At 33.8% G+C, this 19,782-nt stretch overlaps 1 protein-coding gene across 1 annotated transcript in view; it reads left to right on the forward strand.

The window, feature by feature from the left end:
• CSPP1 (centrosome and spindle pole associated protein 1) overlaps positions 1-19,782 on the forward strand; it is a gene marked incomplete in the record, with an annotated part of 51,489 nt that overhangs the window by 10,391 nt on the left and 21,316 nt on the right. The window contains 13 exon segments of the mRNA XM_029286274.1: positions 94-191; positions 1,625-1,648; positions 1,994-2,074; positions 2,728-2,829; positions 3,675-4,081; positions 5,865-5,941; positions 7,896-7,989; positions 9,399-9,456; positions 12,995-13,185; positions 14,898-15,019; positions 16,897-16,975; positions 17,174-17,294; positions 18,388-18,535. Coding sequence (XP_029142107.1) covers positions 94-191; positions 1,625-1,648; positions 1,994-2,074; positions 2,728-2,829; positions 3,675-4,081; positions 5,865-5,941; positions 7,896-7,989; positions 9,399-9,456; positions 12,995-13,185; positions 14,898-15,019; positions 16,897-16,975; positions 17,174-17,294; positions 18,388-18,535 — 1,602 coding nt within the window.

Here is a 19,782-nt window from a genome sequence, read left to right on the forward strand (position 1 = left end):
ATATTAATTTACCTTTATTTGAATAAATTCTCATGTTTCTTACACTGGGATATTTGCACAGTCCATTGATAAGAACTGTCTTGTATTTTGTAGACTATGGCTTAAGCTTGCCTCTGGGGGAGGATTATGAACATAAAAAACACAAACTAAAGGAGGAACTTCGACAGGACTACAGGCAATACCTTTCACAAGTAAGAAACTAACTTATTAAAACTTTAATACTGGTTTGTGAAGCAAAAATACATTAAAACTAAATTTCCTAAGAACTGAATACATTCATTTCTAGAATTTATTGCTATGTCGTGTCAGAATATTAGATGCTATGTAAAATATCCATGACAATAAATTATTGGAAAAAGCTGCTTTCAAAGGAGTTTGGTTGGAGGAGCCAAGGGAGAAATTGTATTTTGAAGGAATGAATACCTAGTTTAATTTACATTTAATCAAAAACTAGCCAAACACATTTTAGACAATGTGTACTGTAAGCCTATCCTTTATGATTAGTTTATGGTGCATTGTATTGTAACCCAGAAAATTGGGTTTCCGTTAACTAGGACAGTGGGAATTGTTAAAAGAGATGGACTGGATTAGAAAAATGAACCATGTTTGGGGGGGGGGGAGGAGAGAGATAGCCAAAACCACAACATAAATAGCTCATATTTTGAATTGTATTATAGGTTCACTTTTTCATTTTTCCTTGAGCAACAGAAAGCATGGGGAGCAGGGCACCAATATCACATAAATGAGTGGTTATGCTTTGGTATATTTTTGGCATGTGTGAAACTTGACCCTAACTTTTAAACATTTTATTTATTGACACAAGAAGTAGCAGGAACCTCTACCTCAAATTTTCAATTACGTTTAGTTAACATTGTTGTGATGTGTTATTTGACCATATTTAAGGAATTGCAGGTCAACCAGTGTTATTCAGACAAATGAAACCAGGCTGAGTGAAATGATACATCTATCTAGATTAAACATGTTAGAGGGATTTTACTCACAGATAAATGGAAGATAAAAATATTGAAGAGGCAGTTGGAAATAGAAGGGAACAAGAGAAGATAATGCCTGAAAAACAGAGGCAGTTGAAAAAAAAAACCCCAGAAGACTATTTATCTATTCAGTACAAAAAAGTGAAACATGAATTTGGATTAGAAAAATAATTTTAGTATATAATTAAACTTAGCATCAAAAGATGAACTAGCATCAAAGATTGTTTTATATCATATTTAATATCATTAATATATATGTGATACTTCACAAGGTAATGGCAGGAAGAACAAACTTGGTTAACAATTAATTTTTAAAAAATATCTACTTCCAGATGTTTTAAATTGTTTTGTGCTGAATTTTCTGTAGGTGCTTGAGTTTGTACAATGATACAGTAGCAAAGATAATAACCCTAATATGTACAGAAGAATTTCCAGTGACAGATTTCCAAAATATTGGAAATGTTTTTAGAAGTAGTTAAGTTTAATAGTGTAAATTAATATATTAGATACTATTTACTGCACTTTTTATGAATCAGCATCTTTAAATTGTTTTCAATTTGCACATGTCTATCTAAAGGAGGAAAAAGATTCAGAACTATTGTTAAGATGAAATCTGTTTTCCAAACTTTTAGGGTATGTCACAGGCAAAAAAAAAGGTACGATGCTTGCATTATGCTACTCTTCAAATTAATATCTCACTTTATTTGAATGTGCTATTAAAAAGTCTTGGGTGAAAAATCAGTCTTTGTGCTTAGCTTTGTTTTGTGGCTGTCCCATCATTAAAATATTGATTTTCACATTCTATTCATAATTTTCTGTTCATTTCATCTTAACTGTACAGATGGTCTATCCTGTATTTCAATGCAAAATTGATAATTCTGTATTACCGAAATATAATGAATACAGGACATATAAAAATGATTATCAGTTTATATTAGCTTTAAGTTATTTCTACAACATATAAGGATCATTTGATATTTACTGTATTTCATTTTTTATAGAAAAGGTATTTAATATCAGGGGAAGTTGATCCATATACTCAAGGACTTTCTCTTCCTATTTGCGACAGAAGATCTGCTAAGGTAAGTTCTTGGAAACTTAAACAATTTGCAGAACTGTTATGATTTGCAAATATATATTTTGGTGTATTTTAACTTGCAAACTAGAAAATAAAAAGTTTAACAATCAAAACTAAGTTGATGCAATAAGTGGTGTAAAGTAAGATTAAAGTTCAAATTCTTTTGGTGCCATTTTTTAAAAACTAGTCTACCTGTTACTTTACCAACTTCTGATTTCAAAATAATTTCCCCATGTGATTGGATAGCTAATTACAGTACTGCATTCCTGCTGGCATGTATAAATGATCAAATAGTCAAGTTTCAGGGAAATTGTTCAGAGTACTTCCTTCTGATTTTATATTGTTAATGCTAAAAAAAAATAACAGCTCTTGTACTTTCAGAAATGAATATCATATTATGATTTCCTTGTTCAAGTGAAACTTTGTTTTGCTTTGGCAAAATGCATTTTGCATTGTTGTGGTCCACTGGTATATGAAATTATAAATAAATCTCAAAAACCTTGATTTTAGTTAACATGTAGAGTTTCAGTGTTTTTATATGCTAATAGATATCTGTATAAAATTGAAATCTGAGTTTTTTTGCAATCTTGCTTCATATATAGACAAATCATGTCCCTATGGTTTAAAACCTTTTGCTGCTTCTGATATTTGTTCTAGGACAGGTTAAGACTTGAAAGAAACAAGGAATACAATCAGTATCTCAGGGAAAAGGAAGAATGGAATGAAAGGTTAAGAAAAGTAGGGAAGAAACAAATAGAGGTAAAAGATAGATTTTTTTCAATCATACTGGAAACTATGGAATGATAACTATGATTCAGCTGTAAGAAAGATTAATTGAGGATTGACAATAATCTTTTTCCTATTCCTTTATATAAACCCATTAGTTTATAAATACAGATTTTTGTGTACTTATGAGACAATAGTGGACTAACATAGGTAGAGGCAATATAATATTGGCTGGTTTTTTCTAGATTTTTATCAGAAAGTTTATATGACATCATTTAAACCTGCTATTTTTAACCTCTTTTACTTTTGCTTGCCATTTTTAAATATGTGAATGAGAGGGAAAAGTAATAATGATATTTTTGGCATATGTTTTTCTCTGTATTTGTTTTAAAAATGCCTAGGCTACCTATCACCTCATATAAATTGATGTACAAAGGAAATGACGTGTCAACTGTCTCAAAATTATACAATATCCCCTATAAAAGTGGGGGGGGGGAAACCCTGAAATATAAAGCCATTTCAACCAATCCAATCCAACAGATTGAATTTATAAAAGGTTAAATGGCTAGAAAAATATAAAAAGCTTAAGTTGATGCCCAAACAAATGCAGGGTGCTAATCTGATATTTCTTGAGAGAGCGTTTTAAAGTCATGGCATTACCAAATATAAACCTCCTTCCACTTTGTATCTTGTATTGCATGTGTTATATTGAAAGCAGTTCGTTGTGGTTATTTAATGTGCAATTACATTTCCTCTGGCTTTTTGAGTTGTTTGTGAAAATGGCTAATTAAAATTAAAATGTGACTTAAAATTGAAAGAAATAAAACCAAAACAATTTTGCTGTATTTAGTCTTTAAATATTTGTCTTGTATTAACAGCATGACACAGATATCCATAAGCAAAATTTTGCTGTTAACAGAATCCAATCAGAATTATATGCTCCAAATGTGTCTTTTCAAAAAGATGAAGAATCCAGCAAGAAAGATGCTTGTACAGCTACAGATACCTATGATGGGTTATCAAATATAAGATTATTGTTAGACCAACAGCATAAACAAGATATTGAAACTGGTTTGGGGGATTCGTTACTGAATAAAACACTTGATGAAAAACTGAACATTTCCAGTCGAAAGCAAGGAAAGCTGGATGGCAAATCGGATAACTATTTCCAAAGATATCACAAGTGTGAGGATCATGATCCTGAAATAAATGATGAAATGGATCCCAGGTTTCGATATGAAAGTGACTATGACAAAAAACCATTGCGGGTCTTTCATGCCCAAAGGTAAATTTACCTTCCTTATTAGTGTACTTTGTGGTGAGTGGTGGTAAGCATCTTTGTCCCTGAGTTCAACCGTCCCATGCCAGTTCTCTCTATCCTAGATAACTATTTTAAGGCTAGCAATTCTCCTATACTACTGTACTTCAGCTACCTCGTTCTGTATTCAGAACATTATAGTATCATACTTATTCCATATTTGTAATGTTGAGTACAGTTTCCAGAAACTTTGAAGGAAATCTATACATATATTTTAACATAAAATGAATAAACACCAATCTTAAATGTATGCTGTTGAGATTATTTCACTTTGATACCTAGAATTTATTTCAAAATCTGAGGATCATGAAATCAGAATATTAAGTATCAGTATTTATAAGGGTTATCCTTTAAAGTTAGTATTTACATAAGAGCATTACAATGCCTTAGAAATAAAGGCCCCAAATAAGCCCCTAGTCACAGTACTGTATGTGACACAATACTGCAGGTGCTGTATATTTCTCTTCCTAGTAACTTCAGCACTTTGGTTTTTCCCTTACCTCTCAGCCTTTCTATAGTACTATGATTCAGTAAGGACTATCTTCTTCCCTTGAATAAAACTCTTCTTGTGAAAATGAAATGTGTAGAATTATGATTAAATTCCCTGAAATAGTGGATCAGATTTGTAGTTGCAAAATATTTATTTTAAAACATGGATATGCTTTTATCAATTATTTAGGTATTCCTGTATGTATTGCTATCAGTGACAGATTAAAAAGGAGAGTAATACATGATTGTGGCTTCTTTTTACATTCAGGTACTCTTGGGTTATAACGGGAATTGGGACTGGAATTTCCATCACTAAGTGATGTGGTCATAAACCATAAATATCCCATGACTATCGCTTAGCAGTGGCAATCCTGGCAGTTCCCATTGCCACTGTTAACCAAATCCCATTAGTCATTAGGTGAGGACCCACCTAATAATCCAAGTGATTTCTGGCTTGGTCCTCCTAGGTTGAGCCTTGGTATTGTAAGGGACTGCCTCCTCTTGAACTTTCCTCACCCACCTATTTCCCACCATTGTTATCCTTTTGACTGCCCTGACAATGGCACTCCTTGGTGGCAGAGGTAGCACTGGAGTTGAAATAATGGCCCAGAGCCTTCAGATGGCTGCCACTGCCACCCCTGGACCTCAACTTCAAGCCCCATGCCATGGCCAGCCACCTAGTGCCACAGCACAAAGCCTCTGCTGCCCCCATTGCTCTGTACTTCCTAGGCCCTGTTGCCCCCAGCTGACTTTTGCTGTCTTCATTCCCTATGTGAGGCAGCTGCTGGATGTGACAGGCCTTCTTTCAGAAGCTGCATGTGTGCCTCTCAAAATGGCATGCATGAGGCTCTAAATTGTATGCTGCCTTCTCATGATGCTTCTCACAATGCTTCTTGCAATGTTCCTTGTGATGCTTCTGAGCCCTTAAAAAGTATTGTAACTAAGAGCCATAACTTCAGGGACCAGTTGTAAATACCATTTGTTCAGTGCAAATGGTTAATGAATAAATCATTAATTGAGGACTAGCTGTATTAAGATTCATTTCCTGTTGAAGAATGATAAGGTGACGAATGTTCCCCTGGGACTAGTACAATTTTTATCAGCATCTGTTTTGACACTTTTGCAACTTTGTCAGTTATACCTTTAAATAATATTTTAGATACTTTAGGATGTACCATTAAATACTATTCTAAGTCTGCTTAAACATTCTATATTTTTAAAAAATGATTTAGTGTGGCTAATTTTTCATCTTTAATTTCAGAAGTCAAGGAAATTCTCCTATTGAGCAAGTACAGACTGCTGTTGATAGAGTTCCATATGCCACAGGACTAATACTTGGTATGTTTGAAAAAACGGGATACTGAAAAATGTTATATTTTGATACTACATGTAATTATTGTTCAGTTGTTTCATTATGCTTAGCGCCTAATTAAACCAAAGAGTAATTAGGATTGATGGCTGAGAAAAGGCCCCACTGGAGCAACCTTTTCAGGAATTCTGGCCAGCAGCTGAGATTCAGGAGATCATGGGGGCCATTGTCAAGAAGATAGATAGTTGGTATCCCAGGAGTAACCTCAGCTTGTCAGAACAGCCCAATTTCATGCACATATTCCTGCAGTCTAGTTATTGCAAACCTTCTTTCCTGAACCTGGTATCAACAATAGCTATACGATCTAAAACTCAGCTTACCAGATTTCTGATAAGCAGTGCTTTTTTTCTAAAAAAAAAAAAAAAAAGGTGCCGGAACTCACACACATCATACAACCTGCCTTGCCTACCCTACAAGGTTCCATCCAAAAAAGGTGCCGGAACTCCATTCTGGGCATTCTATCTTTATCATTGCACAGCCATATCTCGATTATGCACACACCAGGTCCACAACCTTTATCAACACTTTATGAGCAGACAGATTATTATTGCACATAGACCTGGCATTTATCAACATCACTTAGAGTTCAGTCACTTGGACCCAGGATGGTGTAGCTGACTTAGGAGGAAACTGTACTTACATGCAAATGAGATGGAGTGCTATATGAATTTAATAAATTGAATGTGACATGCCGACTTATAATGGTAGTTCTGGCAGTCCCAGTTGGCATTGTTAGGCAAATCCCACAAAATCAGTGTCCTGATTGCCATTTGTGATCTTCTGCCTTTGCTTTTCTGACAAGCAAAATCAATAAGGAAGCCGGCAGTGAAGGTAATAAATGGTAATCATATGATTTCGGATGCTACAATTTCATAATTACAGGCTGGTTGCCAAGAGCCCGAATTTTGGTCATGTGACTATGGGGACTTTGTAACAGCTGCAACTACAAGGACTCGTTCCTCTCGTTCAGGGTAATTAGAATAGTTGCTGGACCTTAAATGAGGACTACGCATATTTCAAATACATGAGTCCCAGCTGCTGCTTTCTACATCTCATCTCTGATGTCAATATCAACAGCAGCTCTTCCTTCTCAAACACCTGTCCACGGTGGGGGCACCATTCACATAGATACCTCCCACTACTAATGCGGCCGCCTATGTAGCAGATTTCTGGCAAACTGTTGCGTATTTCTGAAATATTTTCAGGTTTCAAAATTTTAAACTCAAAAATTTCTTGCATTTCACTGTTTTTTTCATTCTCAGATCTTCTAACTTGTCTTTGTTCAAACAGTAATTTTCTTATTCTTACTTCCTCAACGCTTCCAACATTCTCTCTTCAACTGCACTCAAGAAAACCACTATTCTGATGGAGGAATTTAAAATATTAGATAGTTTAAAAACATTATAGTCTTGTTTCTTCTACTTTCTCATTCTCCAAAAAATAATATGAGGTGCCTTAGATAAAGCTGATTAAACATTGCATTATTCTCCACTACTTTTATTGGTTGCTGCATTTGAAATTTGAAAAATAAATCAAGCTTGAAGACTGAGATATGGGGGATTGGATCTCCTGAATTTTTTCTTGTTTGACGTTAGAGATCATCTGCAGATATGACTCCTAGTTAAGTAAGATATAATTGTTGTGCTGTTGTTTCTTTGAAAATTGTTACTACTGATCTTTCAGTAATATGAAACATGGTTCACTAAAAATGGCAGAGTGCCATATAATTATTAATTCCAGTGGGAATTCAGAACCATTTTATCTGGTTTGTTATCTAGTGAATAAGCTGTAATTCAGTTTTTGGTTGTAAAGATGTTTCTTACTATGATTACAATGTTTACAGAGCTGTGCAGTATGAATAAATATGGCATATTTTTGGCTGAAGAGAAAGATATTTGCTTCTGTGTTTATTTCCTTTTTTAGGAAGTCAAGACAGAGAATTTATTCAGAAAAGAAAAGAACAATATAGGCAAGAATTAATAGAGCAAATAGCTGAGCAGCAAAGAAATAAGAGACGGTAATAGAAGACTGATGATTAAAAAATGTTTCATGATTGATTAGTAATAACACTTTTATTTTTTACAAGTAAATTGTGATTAGTTTGAATAGTGTAATATCGGATTTGGTGCAAACTATAAATTGATACTACGTCATCTTAAGGCAATCCAGAATTCAGTTAGTGCAAGGCTAATGTGATGCATTTGGAGCAAGTGCATGCACAATTGCCACTAAGAGTTTAGATGCTAATAATTTTGTGTGGAAAATGGAGGAAAGGAAGGTTCCGCTCAAGAAAAACTCAGAAAAGAGGTTAATTTTGAAAAACTACAACAGAATATATAAAATAAGCACATACATTTTGTAGATGGGTTACCCTCTTTTACTGGAATACAGTACTTCATTAGTAAATATAAAATTTTACATTTAAACATTTTAATTTCTATTGAGCTGGAACCAATTAATCATAGATAGATCACTTTAAATAGTGTGAATTCAGATACAGTAATGTGATCATTACATAGGATTCATCAATTGCACTAATCAAGACCTACCTATGTTAGCACTTACATAAAATAATATATCCACATGATAACTTATAATTTCTTTTTCTGTCTGAATTGTATTTTAATCTTTGAATTGCATATTGGAAAAGAATATTCTCTCTAAAGTATATACATAACTACAGTGTGTAGTTTTTAAAGCAATTCATTTTGTAGATAATGTTGTATGAGCTTTCACAAATCTGATTGTAGCAGCTTTGGATATACACAGAATACATTTCTTTATAAGAATTTTAAAATTTTTCAGTATTAAGTATAAAATAGGGTCTAATGCAAAATACAAATATTCATGTGCTGGTTTGTGTAACTTTGCTTTATAACAAAAAGAAATTTGATTTTGTTCTAGATTTTATAAGAATGTTTTTTTAAATTGGTCAAAATTTATAGTAAAATGTAGTATGCTTTTAAAAAAAGCTACAGTAATTATAGGTTGAAATGAAGGAAATGTCCAAAATACAAACCTCATGATTGAAAACTTTGGTGGTAAGTTTTGGACATTCTCGAGTCTTTCCATCCTTTGAGATCTGTCTCAATGTTTTGGAAAATGATGTTTTTAATTCCTTTTTATTAGTTCTAACATAAGTATCGGCCAGCTATGGATTTCTGAAGTTAGGGATTTAGTTTATTTGATAGATCTATGGCTCTCTATGGATCATTAAATGGATCTGTTGGCCTTTTTTGTATCAGAGCACTGATTACAACGACTTGAGCAGAAGAAGCTGTTGCGTTCCCAATGGGCTTGATGATTCAGCTTGAATCTGAAAGATCTGGATTATACGTTGAATTATCTTAGATAAATAAAATATCTCAAGCTAATATGTGTGTTAATCCTCAGTGAAAGTGTGTTTCTTCCTCTTTATTTTAATAGTGAAAAGGAACTTGAATTCTCTGTTGCTGCATCCGGAATTGTAGACCCTGAGAAAAAGGTGAATTAATTATTCAGTTCTTTTCAAAGTCTAAACAACTGATTTAAAGTCTGTATGAGAGTGTATGAGAGCTCTGTTTTTAAACACCTACCTAGATTTCTCCGTCTCATATTAGAAGATTAATAGGACTGCTTAACCACAACTTTCTATTCTGATAATATTATGGAGGGATTGTTATTCAAAGAAGATATTTCTATCTAGCAATTCAAATACTAGTCAGTTGGGAATGGAAATAAATTGCAATAGAAGTGGATTTCTATAATTCAGCAATATAAGAAGGTAATAAGACTTTTTTTTCTTTACCAAGCAGCAGACAAGGTTTAAATCATAACCTCAATATAACTTAAAAAGTTTGCACAAGGCCCACAGCATGTTTGTGACTCCTTAAAATAGCTCAGTCTTTTCTGGGACTGTCACTTTACATAACTGTAAAGTGACCCCTCCGCCCCCCCAAAAAAAGATGTATTTGGTTTAAGGAGTTGCAGGTTGGTTCTTTGTGTACATTCACAGGCATCTAAGTCACTTTTTGTTTCAGAATCCAAAGGAAATTTTATGGAAAATTATTGTTTTTAACATTGTAAATGAAGCTTATGGTCTGCACTGTTTAAAGTTATATCAGATAGGCATATCTTTCAGCTAGAGGTCACACTTAGTTTTATTTTATTTTTTAAATTAGGATTTTGAGGGCTGAAGGAGATATGAGAATGGCAACAGTGATGTTACTGGATGGCATGTGCTTAAGCAATTGGGATTTTGGAGAAGGGTTGAGAGAGATTTAAGGCATGATTTATGCATTAAGCCAATAAAACTTATAAAGGCAATATATTTTTAGGCTCTAGAAATGTTGTAGAAGAGCCTGAAGTGAGAAGTTCATGCAAAGACACCCATAAACTCCCCTGAGTTGGAACTGATCTGTAAAGGAGAATTGGCTAAAATTCCTCCAAGCCAATGTGCAGGATGAATAACTACTTATTGGAAATATTTAGTTTCAGGTATTATTGCTTAAAGGGGGCATATGAGTTACTGAAAGTAAAGGATCATGTACTTTTGCCACATGAAAATATGTAGCTTCGGATCAATTTCCTCAAATAAATGAACAGATATAATGCTTTTGACTCATTTGTTTAATTAACCAGTGGAACAGCTTGCCTTCAGAAGTTGTAGGGGCTTCATCACTGGAGGTTCTTAAGAAAAGACTGGACAGCCACCTATCTGAAATGGTATAGGGTCTCCTGCTTGAGCAAGGGGTTGGACTAGATCCTCAACCCCTGGTCCATGGACCAGTACCAGGCCATGGCATGCCAGCAACCGGTCCACACAAACAAGCAAAGCCCCATGCATGGGATGCAGGCAGCACACAAAACCACACACCCTCTGGTTCCCAGAAAAACCTCTCTCCACAGAACCGGTCCCTGGTGCCCAAAAGATTGGGAACCTCTGGACTAGAAGACCTCCAATGTCCCTTCCAGCTCTATTCTCTAGTCTGATTGAATTGAGTCTTTATAGTTTTAGGACTTGTGTTGAAAACAATCATGTTTTAGGTCATATTTATGCAGAAATATTGAACATTCAAAAGTGTTCACAAACCTATAGCCATCACTGTATGTAAATTGTGGTATTTTTGATATTTAGTTTCTGTTCCCCCATCCCACTCAATCCGTGACCTTAATAGAATGTCTGCTATAAGTTTGTTGTTTAGTGAAATATTATATATAAATGTCATAAATTCTTACTAGATGGTGCTCTGTTACATCATTAATAGTGTCATTCTGTAATGGAATCTATTTTTTTAAAGAAAGAATAAGCTATATTGCCTTATCAAAAATAGCTATAATCTTCAGGTATATTAATTTGATGATTATTGGCAAATAGATTATTGAACTGTGGGTCATGATAATCTTCTGGAAATTCCCTTTGTTCTCAGTGATATGTATCCACAAGAGGTAGATCATATGACTATCTTGGTACATTGGATGCAGTATAGTTACTTTGGAAAATGTATGGTGGGATAATCTGTTTTTCAAAATAAAGTATAACAGAAGGACAAATGAATGTAGGTATAGCTAATATCTTAAGGAAAAAATAAAAAATGCATTAATAATGAATTAGTTTTCTGAAAGCTGATAATTTTCATAATTTAAGCACTTGAGCATGCTACTTACTTGGGTATTTTCCTTATTTAAAAATATGGTCTGGTTAAATAAAGACTACTTAGGAAAATTGAAATCATTTTTTAAATTTATTTGTCAACTGAGATTTAGAGAATTACCATTGTTTTAATATACATGGATACAGTCCAATGAAGTAAGGATGCCATAACATAGAGGAAGCATTTGTTATGTATTTAATTAAAGAGTTTGAAAGTACCAATGTATTTATGTTTTGAGCTATCCCATTCTATCTCCTAAATTTTACTAAGTCCAACTTTTGAACTTACAGTATACATGTCTAACTCAGAAATAAATCTGACTAAATTCAGTAGAACTCACTCCAGATAATACGTTACATAAGACTGTATTCTGAATTGGCAAAATGGGAAACAAAGGGTGCTTTTAAAAATGTTCTTCAATTCTAACCAAAATAACTTTTAAGACACTCCATTAAATAAATGTTCTTATAGTATTGAAACCAACTATACAACCTTATAATTGTGTAACAACTTGAATGTAACAATTTGTATGTGATCTATGGAGTTCTATAGTTGTTTACTAACAGTATTGTACATATATTGTATAGTGTATATGCATTATAGTATACAGCCTAATCTTTTTTCTGTGCTCTGTTCCTTATAAACGCCAAATGCTATACATAACAAGTATTTTGCAACCTGATAACGTGCATTGGAAGCTAAGGTCCTCCAGACTGAGAATAGACTGAGGCCTCTGCTCATTAATGTGACACCCTTGTGCTTTCAGCAGAAAAGGAAAAGCCAGTTATCTTTTTTGGCTTGTGCCTATATTTTAGTTGAAAGGAGGAATAGAAGATGATGGCAAATGGGGAATAATTCTGTTATCATGCAGGATTACTTTGATTGGATAAGAAGACATGGTGGATGCACTTTTTACATCTAGGTGTCACATTAGGTTTTGCATATCTCGTTGTTAGATGCTTTCTTCTACTAAAGAGAAAATGCATTATTGGGTACTTACCATGAAAGCTCCTTTTGGTTTGTTATGATGGAGGTATTTTAATCATATTCTAGTCAGATTAACTGACTTTACAGTATATGCCAACAATATTCCACTGCTTAATTTTTTTATACAAACTAATATACTACACAGGTTGCATTTTATTATGTCATTTTATTTGTCTGAAGTTTGCCCACCAAGAAGGAGGAGGAATCATATAACATAGAATCCTTTATTGAAACTTTTACATAATATTTTCCCTCTGAGTAGTATGATGAGATTACTTATTGTGGTTGCAAGTAGAATGAGACTTCATGGTTAGTGTTCATGCAACCTTAATGTTCCTAAACCTGAAACAATTTGAGTAACTTAAGAAACTAAGCAATAAATAAATCAACTTTCTTTCGTAGCCCAACAGACTAAAAGAGTTGGGATTAAAGCCACATATATCTGAGGAGAAAATACCACCTGAAAGGCCAAGACCAGCTTTCTATACTCCTTCTCCTGGAATTACTTCTATATCTGCACCTCCTGTGTCACCGGTGAATGAAGATTTCCATAGAGGCTTGTCCAGTGCTCTTGGAGAAGTGTTGGCTCCCAGGTGATTTTCAGTAGTGTTCGCTTTAAAATTGGGTAATGGTTAGAAATGGTTTTGCCCAGAAACCTCATCTGGGTTTTGCCCAGAAACCTCATCTTCACATTGCTGCTTTTGGTGACTAATTAACTGAAGAGGTTTTTGGTTAATCCTACTTTTCCAATATATGCAGATTGAGAAGATAGGGTTAGAAAAACGTCAATTTCTCAAAACATGTGGACCCTTTTTGAAGAAGTTGATTTCTGCATGCTTGACACTAGGAATGAAGCAGTGTTAAAAGGACAAAATGTCTAGGAACCTGGGCATTGAGTTAGATTTGTGTATCTGAACTTGACCATTCCATTAAACCCATACAGAAAAATGAGTAATGGTTTCCTTTGTAGGCACGGCTTTCAAAGAAAAAAAAAGGGAAAAAGTGGTATTCTGTCTTTCTTTTAATGTGAACTTGTGATTTGGGTAACCATTAACAGGTTTAAATTAGGGTTTCCATATGTTCATTTTATAAATCTCATGTATTTTACATTAAATTTAGTTGATTACAGTTTACTTTCTTGTAGTCTTTTGTTCTAGATCAAACATTGGATTGCACTACATTGATTCTGATTGCTTCATGCCAAAGAAATGAATGTCCCTTTTACACATATTTTCCTGGAATCTCATGCCATAAATAAATATCGGAAGTTAGATTAGAGTGGAACAAGCTGTTTCAGATAGCACTTCAGTTTAATATCTTCTTGCAATAATAATTTATTCAATCTCTAACTTTTTGAGATGAGTCTTTTGTGCAATATTACAATTTTTGGATAAATGATATGAATAAGTAAATGCTATAAATTCCGTTTTAATTAATCATAAGCTAAACATCCAGTGCATGTCATTTAAAGTTTTAAGAATAGAATATATTCTTTTTCTAAAGGATACTTACATCTTCATACTTCTGAAAATGATAACATATAAATGTCTAGGACATTTTTGGACATTTACCAGATTATCAAGATTTGCAAGAAAAAATATTTCAGATTAAAACATCTCCCCCTGTAATTTCAAGAAATGTGTGAAACTTTTTCTATAGTATTTGTTTCTATAGTATGTTGTCATTTACAGTATAAATTAAAGCAATTGTAATTTTCCTATATTGCATTAAAATTATAATTGTAAAATCTGCTTACTTCATTTTCCATCTGTTTTTCCAAATTCCAGAATAGTTCTGGTGGATGTAACTACAGTGTTCTTTTTCCCACATTTTTTACTTAAATATTTATGTTCTAGCATTGCCTTTTTCATATGTGTTTCTCAAGGGCTTATAGCATCTACATTTTCTTTGATTAATTTCAAAAATATCTCTATTTTTGAATATGGCTATTCGATCCATTAATATTTGTTGGGAATATTTTTATTTGTTCCAGGAGGTCAGTTATTACTTAATTTTATGGAAAAATAGCTGCTGCTTAATCAAGTGTTTGATCTTCTGTATTATTTCTCTTAATAACTTCCTGCCCCAGACAGAAGCACAACTAACTTAGTAGAGTAAGCTGGACAAAGTGATCCTAGCCATGCTACTATTTTCTCTTCTAACAGTAACAACAAATCTGGAAAAATCGCCAACACACCAATTTATTTGTTCAGGGATAGTGCAACCTCAACTAGAGCTAACTGGAACTGATCTTTATGAATGAGCTGTACCATTTTAAAAAGTTGCCTCATCTTTTTTTGTGTAGAATTGCCCCCATTCCACCACCTCTTCCACCACCAATTTTGACTGATAGTTATAGAACTCCATATGATGATGCCTACTACTTCTATGGCACCAGAAATCCTTTGGATCCCAGCCTCGCATATTGTAAGTTTTATTTTATTATTTTCTTTAGATATAGTTTGTCTTTCATAGATAAATGTTACTGAATTGAGGGATGGTGATGAATTACAGAAATATAGAAATGCAAGTTGGGTTCAAAAGTTCCCAAGCAGTGCTTACCTCATCCCAAATTTTGTAGCGGCTTTGATGATAATTCTTTCAGCTTTCTCTTTTACCCTCCTTCTTCCCACACCATCAAAAGTAAATGGGAGAAGAAAAACAGCTGTTTAAAGCTGTTCCTCTATTTAAAATTATTTCTGCCAGTGTGCCTTCTGGGAAGTATATATTTTTTCTTCTGATTGATTTAACCTGGAAGAATTAAAAAATAATATAGGTTAGTCCTTGGGTTATGATGGCAATCGGGACCAGGATTGCTGTCACTAAGTGATGCAGTTGTAAAGTGTGACATTGTCACTGCATTACTTAGCTAACAATCATAATCCCAATTAGCTAACAATCGTAATCCTGACGTAACAGGATTGCTAAGCAGGAAGAGGCAGAAGTCCCAGATAATGAGCAGGAGTGCAGTCGGGGAGGCAGGGGAAGGGCTTGGGGAGGGGGGGCTGTGTTAGGGTTTTAGAGACTTTCAGCTTCTCTTTGTATGGCACATTTTAATCCCCATATCTGTATCTTTGTAATCTGCCAATATCCATTTGGACATGTGGTGCCTAGAATCATACACATTAAGAGTAAAGAGTACAAGATAATAAGGACTTCAGATGTCTCTGATACAGTGCTGTTTATAATGTAGTCTGGAATTATACTGGCTCTTCGAATAGCTCATAGTGTTGACTCATGTTTTTCTTGTCAGTGACCACACCCAAGTCCTTCTCTGACATAGTGCTTCTAAACCCCATATCCCTCATTTTGTATGGATGCCCTACCTTTTTCCTCTTTGAATGTAACACCTTTCATTTCTCCTTGTGGAAAGATTTCTTGTTCCTCTTAATCCAGTCTTCCAATTTGTCTAAATTAGATTTCAATCTCATTCTGTTTGGGGGGATGTTAAACAGTAGTTTCTAGTATTGTGTCATCTGCAAATTTGATAAGCAACTCATTAGTGTTGCTATATAGGCTATTAATTACAATGTTGAATAATACTGAAACCAAGACCAGATCCCTACAGGACCACCTTGAATATAGAGCCATTAATGCTAACACTCTTACGACCATTTGTTCAGTGACTGAAGTTACAATGGTCCTGAATAAAGGGATGTATGATCCATGCCCAAAATTAAAGCTGTTCCAGCCCTCCCCCCTATGGTCACAAGATCAAAATTCAGGCACTTGAGAGTCCACTGGCACTTATGATCACTGAGCATTTCATATTCTCCCATCTCTGTTTTTGCTGATCTGTGATCTGCCACCCTGGCTGCTGGATGAAGCTGGATCTGGGCTTCGGCTGTAAAAAAAATAAAAACGAAGCCAAAAGCAACCCCAGAGCTGTGATGCTCCAAAATGCTCATTTGTGTCAAACTCCTGGACCAAGTTGGACGATGCTTCAGCTGCAGACAAAAAAACCCAAACAGCCACAGTACCAAAATGCCTCTTTGTGCTGCAAAAAAAAGAGGGATAAAGCTTTACAGGAGTGTGCAAAGGGCATTTTGGCATGCTGAAGCTCTGGTGCTGCTTTTGACTTGAGCGTGTTGCAAAAGAGCCTTTGGTTCACTACGGCTTTGGAGCTTTTTTTGTTTTTTTACAGCCAAAGCCCAACCCCAGCCTGGCCAGCAGCCATTCCAGGCATGACTCATCAACAGCAGGAACAAGAAGATGGCAAAGATGATATTTATTATTTCAGAATATGTATATTATGTTTTGCTATACATCTGAGATTTACATTTTGAATATCTTTGCTATTTTAGATGGTGCAGGCACAGTGGGGACACAGCCTTCATCTGCCCCACCACCTCTTGATACTACTCAAAAACCTCCTCTGCCCATGTAGGTATAAAAAAGTACAAAGTAAACAATAGTTTATATTGTTTATTTCTAGATGTGCATACAGTTTTGAAATGATTGCCAGCTTTCAGAACTTAACATAATATATAAAGCTGACCACTTTTGTAGCTGACAAGATTATACAGGAAAATTATGAAAACATCACTTAAAATACACTTTGTTTAAATCTTTTTGAGGCAGCAATAAAATTGGAGCAAGCATTGCAAGTATTAGACCAAAAGGTTTGGGAATATTTCCTGAGGAAAAACCAAAACCCACAAGAGAGGCTACCTTAGCTTATCAACAAGAATTACAGCAGCAGGTATGAAGCTGAAATCTGTCCAGAAATTATTTTTTATTTTGAATTGAGGTATTAATTTTTAACGAAACTTTCATCAGAGCAAATAATATTTTCTGGTAAGTAATTTCTCATGGATAAGCCAAATGATCTTTATATATTCTAGTAAGAGGTAATAATTTAAAATATTTACCTCAATTTCTTATTAATATTATCCATTTGTGCTGCAGAACGTGAAATGTGCTTATATATTGTATTCATACACTTTGAATTTCTAGATAAATATTGACATCAGTGCATTTAAAACAGACAGCTTGATCCAGGCTACCTTGGGTGCATTGCCAAAATAGAGACCCTTCTATTCTCCATCTCTCTTCTCCCTCTTGTCCACCCCTTTTGTTTTCTGTGTACATGGAAGTATTATGCAGGATGATAAAATTTCAAGGGACCAGAATGGTACAGTGGTGTTTAAGAGTTTGTGACAATTTGAACCTTCAGTATTTCCTGCACAAATATGACCTAAAACACAATCTGTTTTCCTCATGTTCCAAAACTAGATAAAGAGAACCCAATTAAATAAATGAGTCAAAACCATTATACTTATTTATTTATTGAGGAAAATGATCCCTAACCCTACATCTACAGTATAATGTTTTTTAAACAAAAGGAAAAAAAACACATTTTGCTAATATGGTTTATTATATAAACATTATTTAACGTTCTGAATGAAAACCCATACCTGAGAGTTCTGTGTTAGGATTTTGCTTTTCTTGTTTATGTGTTTGCATTTATTTATGGTAAATAGGTCTGCAGTATACTTCCAACTTTAAAATATTATTTACAACATTATTACAACATCAAACTCTTAACAATATTACAAAATATGAACATTGAAAATAGCTTTCCAAAAATGTTAATAAGTATAAATATGTTAGGGTTATTATTTTTAGTGCTGGTCTATGTATTCCTGATGATTCTTTTATACACCAATAAAGAACTGGACATTTTTGCTTAACCTAATTTGTTATGATATGTCATGATAGGAGAATATATGTCAGTATTGTTCAAATTCAGTATTTGTTAAAAATAATTGCTGTTTTATGTATATTTTATATAGATAAGGGAAAGAGAAGAACGTCGTAGGCAAGAAAAGGAAGAAAAAGAACGCTATGAAGCTAAAATGGAAGCTGAAATGAGAAATTACAACCCTTGGGGGAAAGGAGGGGGCGGAGCTCCTCTCAGAGACAAAAAAGGAAATCTTATAAGTATGTTTGAAAATCTAATTGCCTTCCTTTTAGTTCTTCAGACTTGTAGCTGTTTATATACACTCTCTGCTAAAGAACATCTTGACACACAAGTAAAATGGATGTACTACAGCGAATTTACAGCATAGAAGGATTTTTTTCTAGTTAAATAGTGTGGTTGAAAAATATTTGCTTTTGCTTCAACAAGAACTATTTTTATAACAGGATTTTTAAAAAGTTAATTTGACAGAATTGCATTAAGAAAATGATCGTTGGAGCAAAAAGGGGAATCATGGGATATCGTAAATAACTGTACCAAGAATTTTTTTTTGTAGACTTTTATATATTCTCAATAAAGAGGCAATTGAATTGCAGTATCCTTATAAAAGTTGAAGGATCATTTCTTAGTACATATCTTCCTATGTAGAAGTTCTGGCTTTTCAAAATAAATAACAACTCAGTTAATGTTAACTGTTATCCAAAGATGTTGTATGTGTCCTTTTGGAACATGTGTACATCCAATAGAGATTTTAATTTGTATAATATTTTAGTAATAATTTAATTGGAATTATAAAAGTGCACTGAATGTTTAACAATGTTAGACTAGAGCCATTGCTTCTTTTCACTGACTGCTTCCTGGGCAGAATTCTGTTCATTGTGCTTAAGTTGGGAGGAAGGAGTAAAAACCAGCTTTGTTAAATCTTTTTTTCCTGCACTTTCCACATCTGAAATACTATATTTGAAGTAGATTATCCAAAACAATAGAAAAATACAGGAGATTAACTAGAATTTATTTCTCTTCATTCTTTGAAAATGCTGTTGAATTAAAAGCCTTCTTGTAAAGAGAAGACACCACTCTCTTCATAAGAAGAGATGGTCAGTTCAATCCTTCATATATAAAGTTTTAAAATTCCTAAATTTTAAACTAAATATTGCATTAATCCTTTAACAGTATTAGGTAAAACTAAAATGTAATAACAAAATTGAAATAAGAGTACTACAGATTGAGTGACCTGAACTCTTATAGCTAAATTGGATGATAATATATTTAATTTTAAAAAGTTTTTTAAAAAAATACTTGACTTATAGTAGAGCTTGAAATAGGAATATTGTGCACAACACACATAATTCTGTCTTTGAGGCCCTTGTGCATCCTTTTAACTGTAATTCTGAAATAATATTTCTTGAAACTGTTATAAACATGCCACGTTGGAATAAAATATTATAAATGGCTGTTTCCCCTTTTCTTCAGCGGACTTGCATTTGAT

Source organism: Protobothrops mucrosquamatus, unplaced genomic scaffold, assembly GCF_001527695.2.
Source record: "Protobothrops mucrosquamatus isolate PMUCROS unplaced genomic scaffold, P.Mucros_1.0 scaffold3229, whole genome shotgun sequence".
Taxonomy (NCBI): domain Eukaryota; kingdom Metazoa; phylum Chordata; class Lepidosauria; order Squamata; family Viperidae; genus Protobothrops; species Protobothrops mucrosquamatus.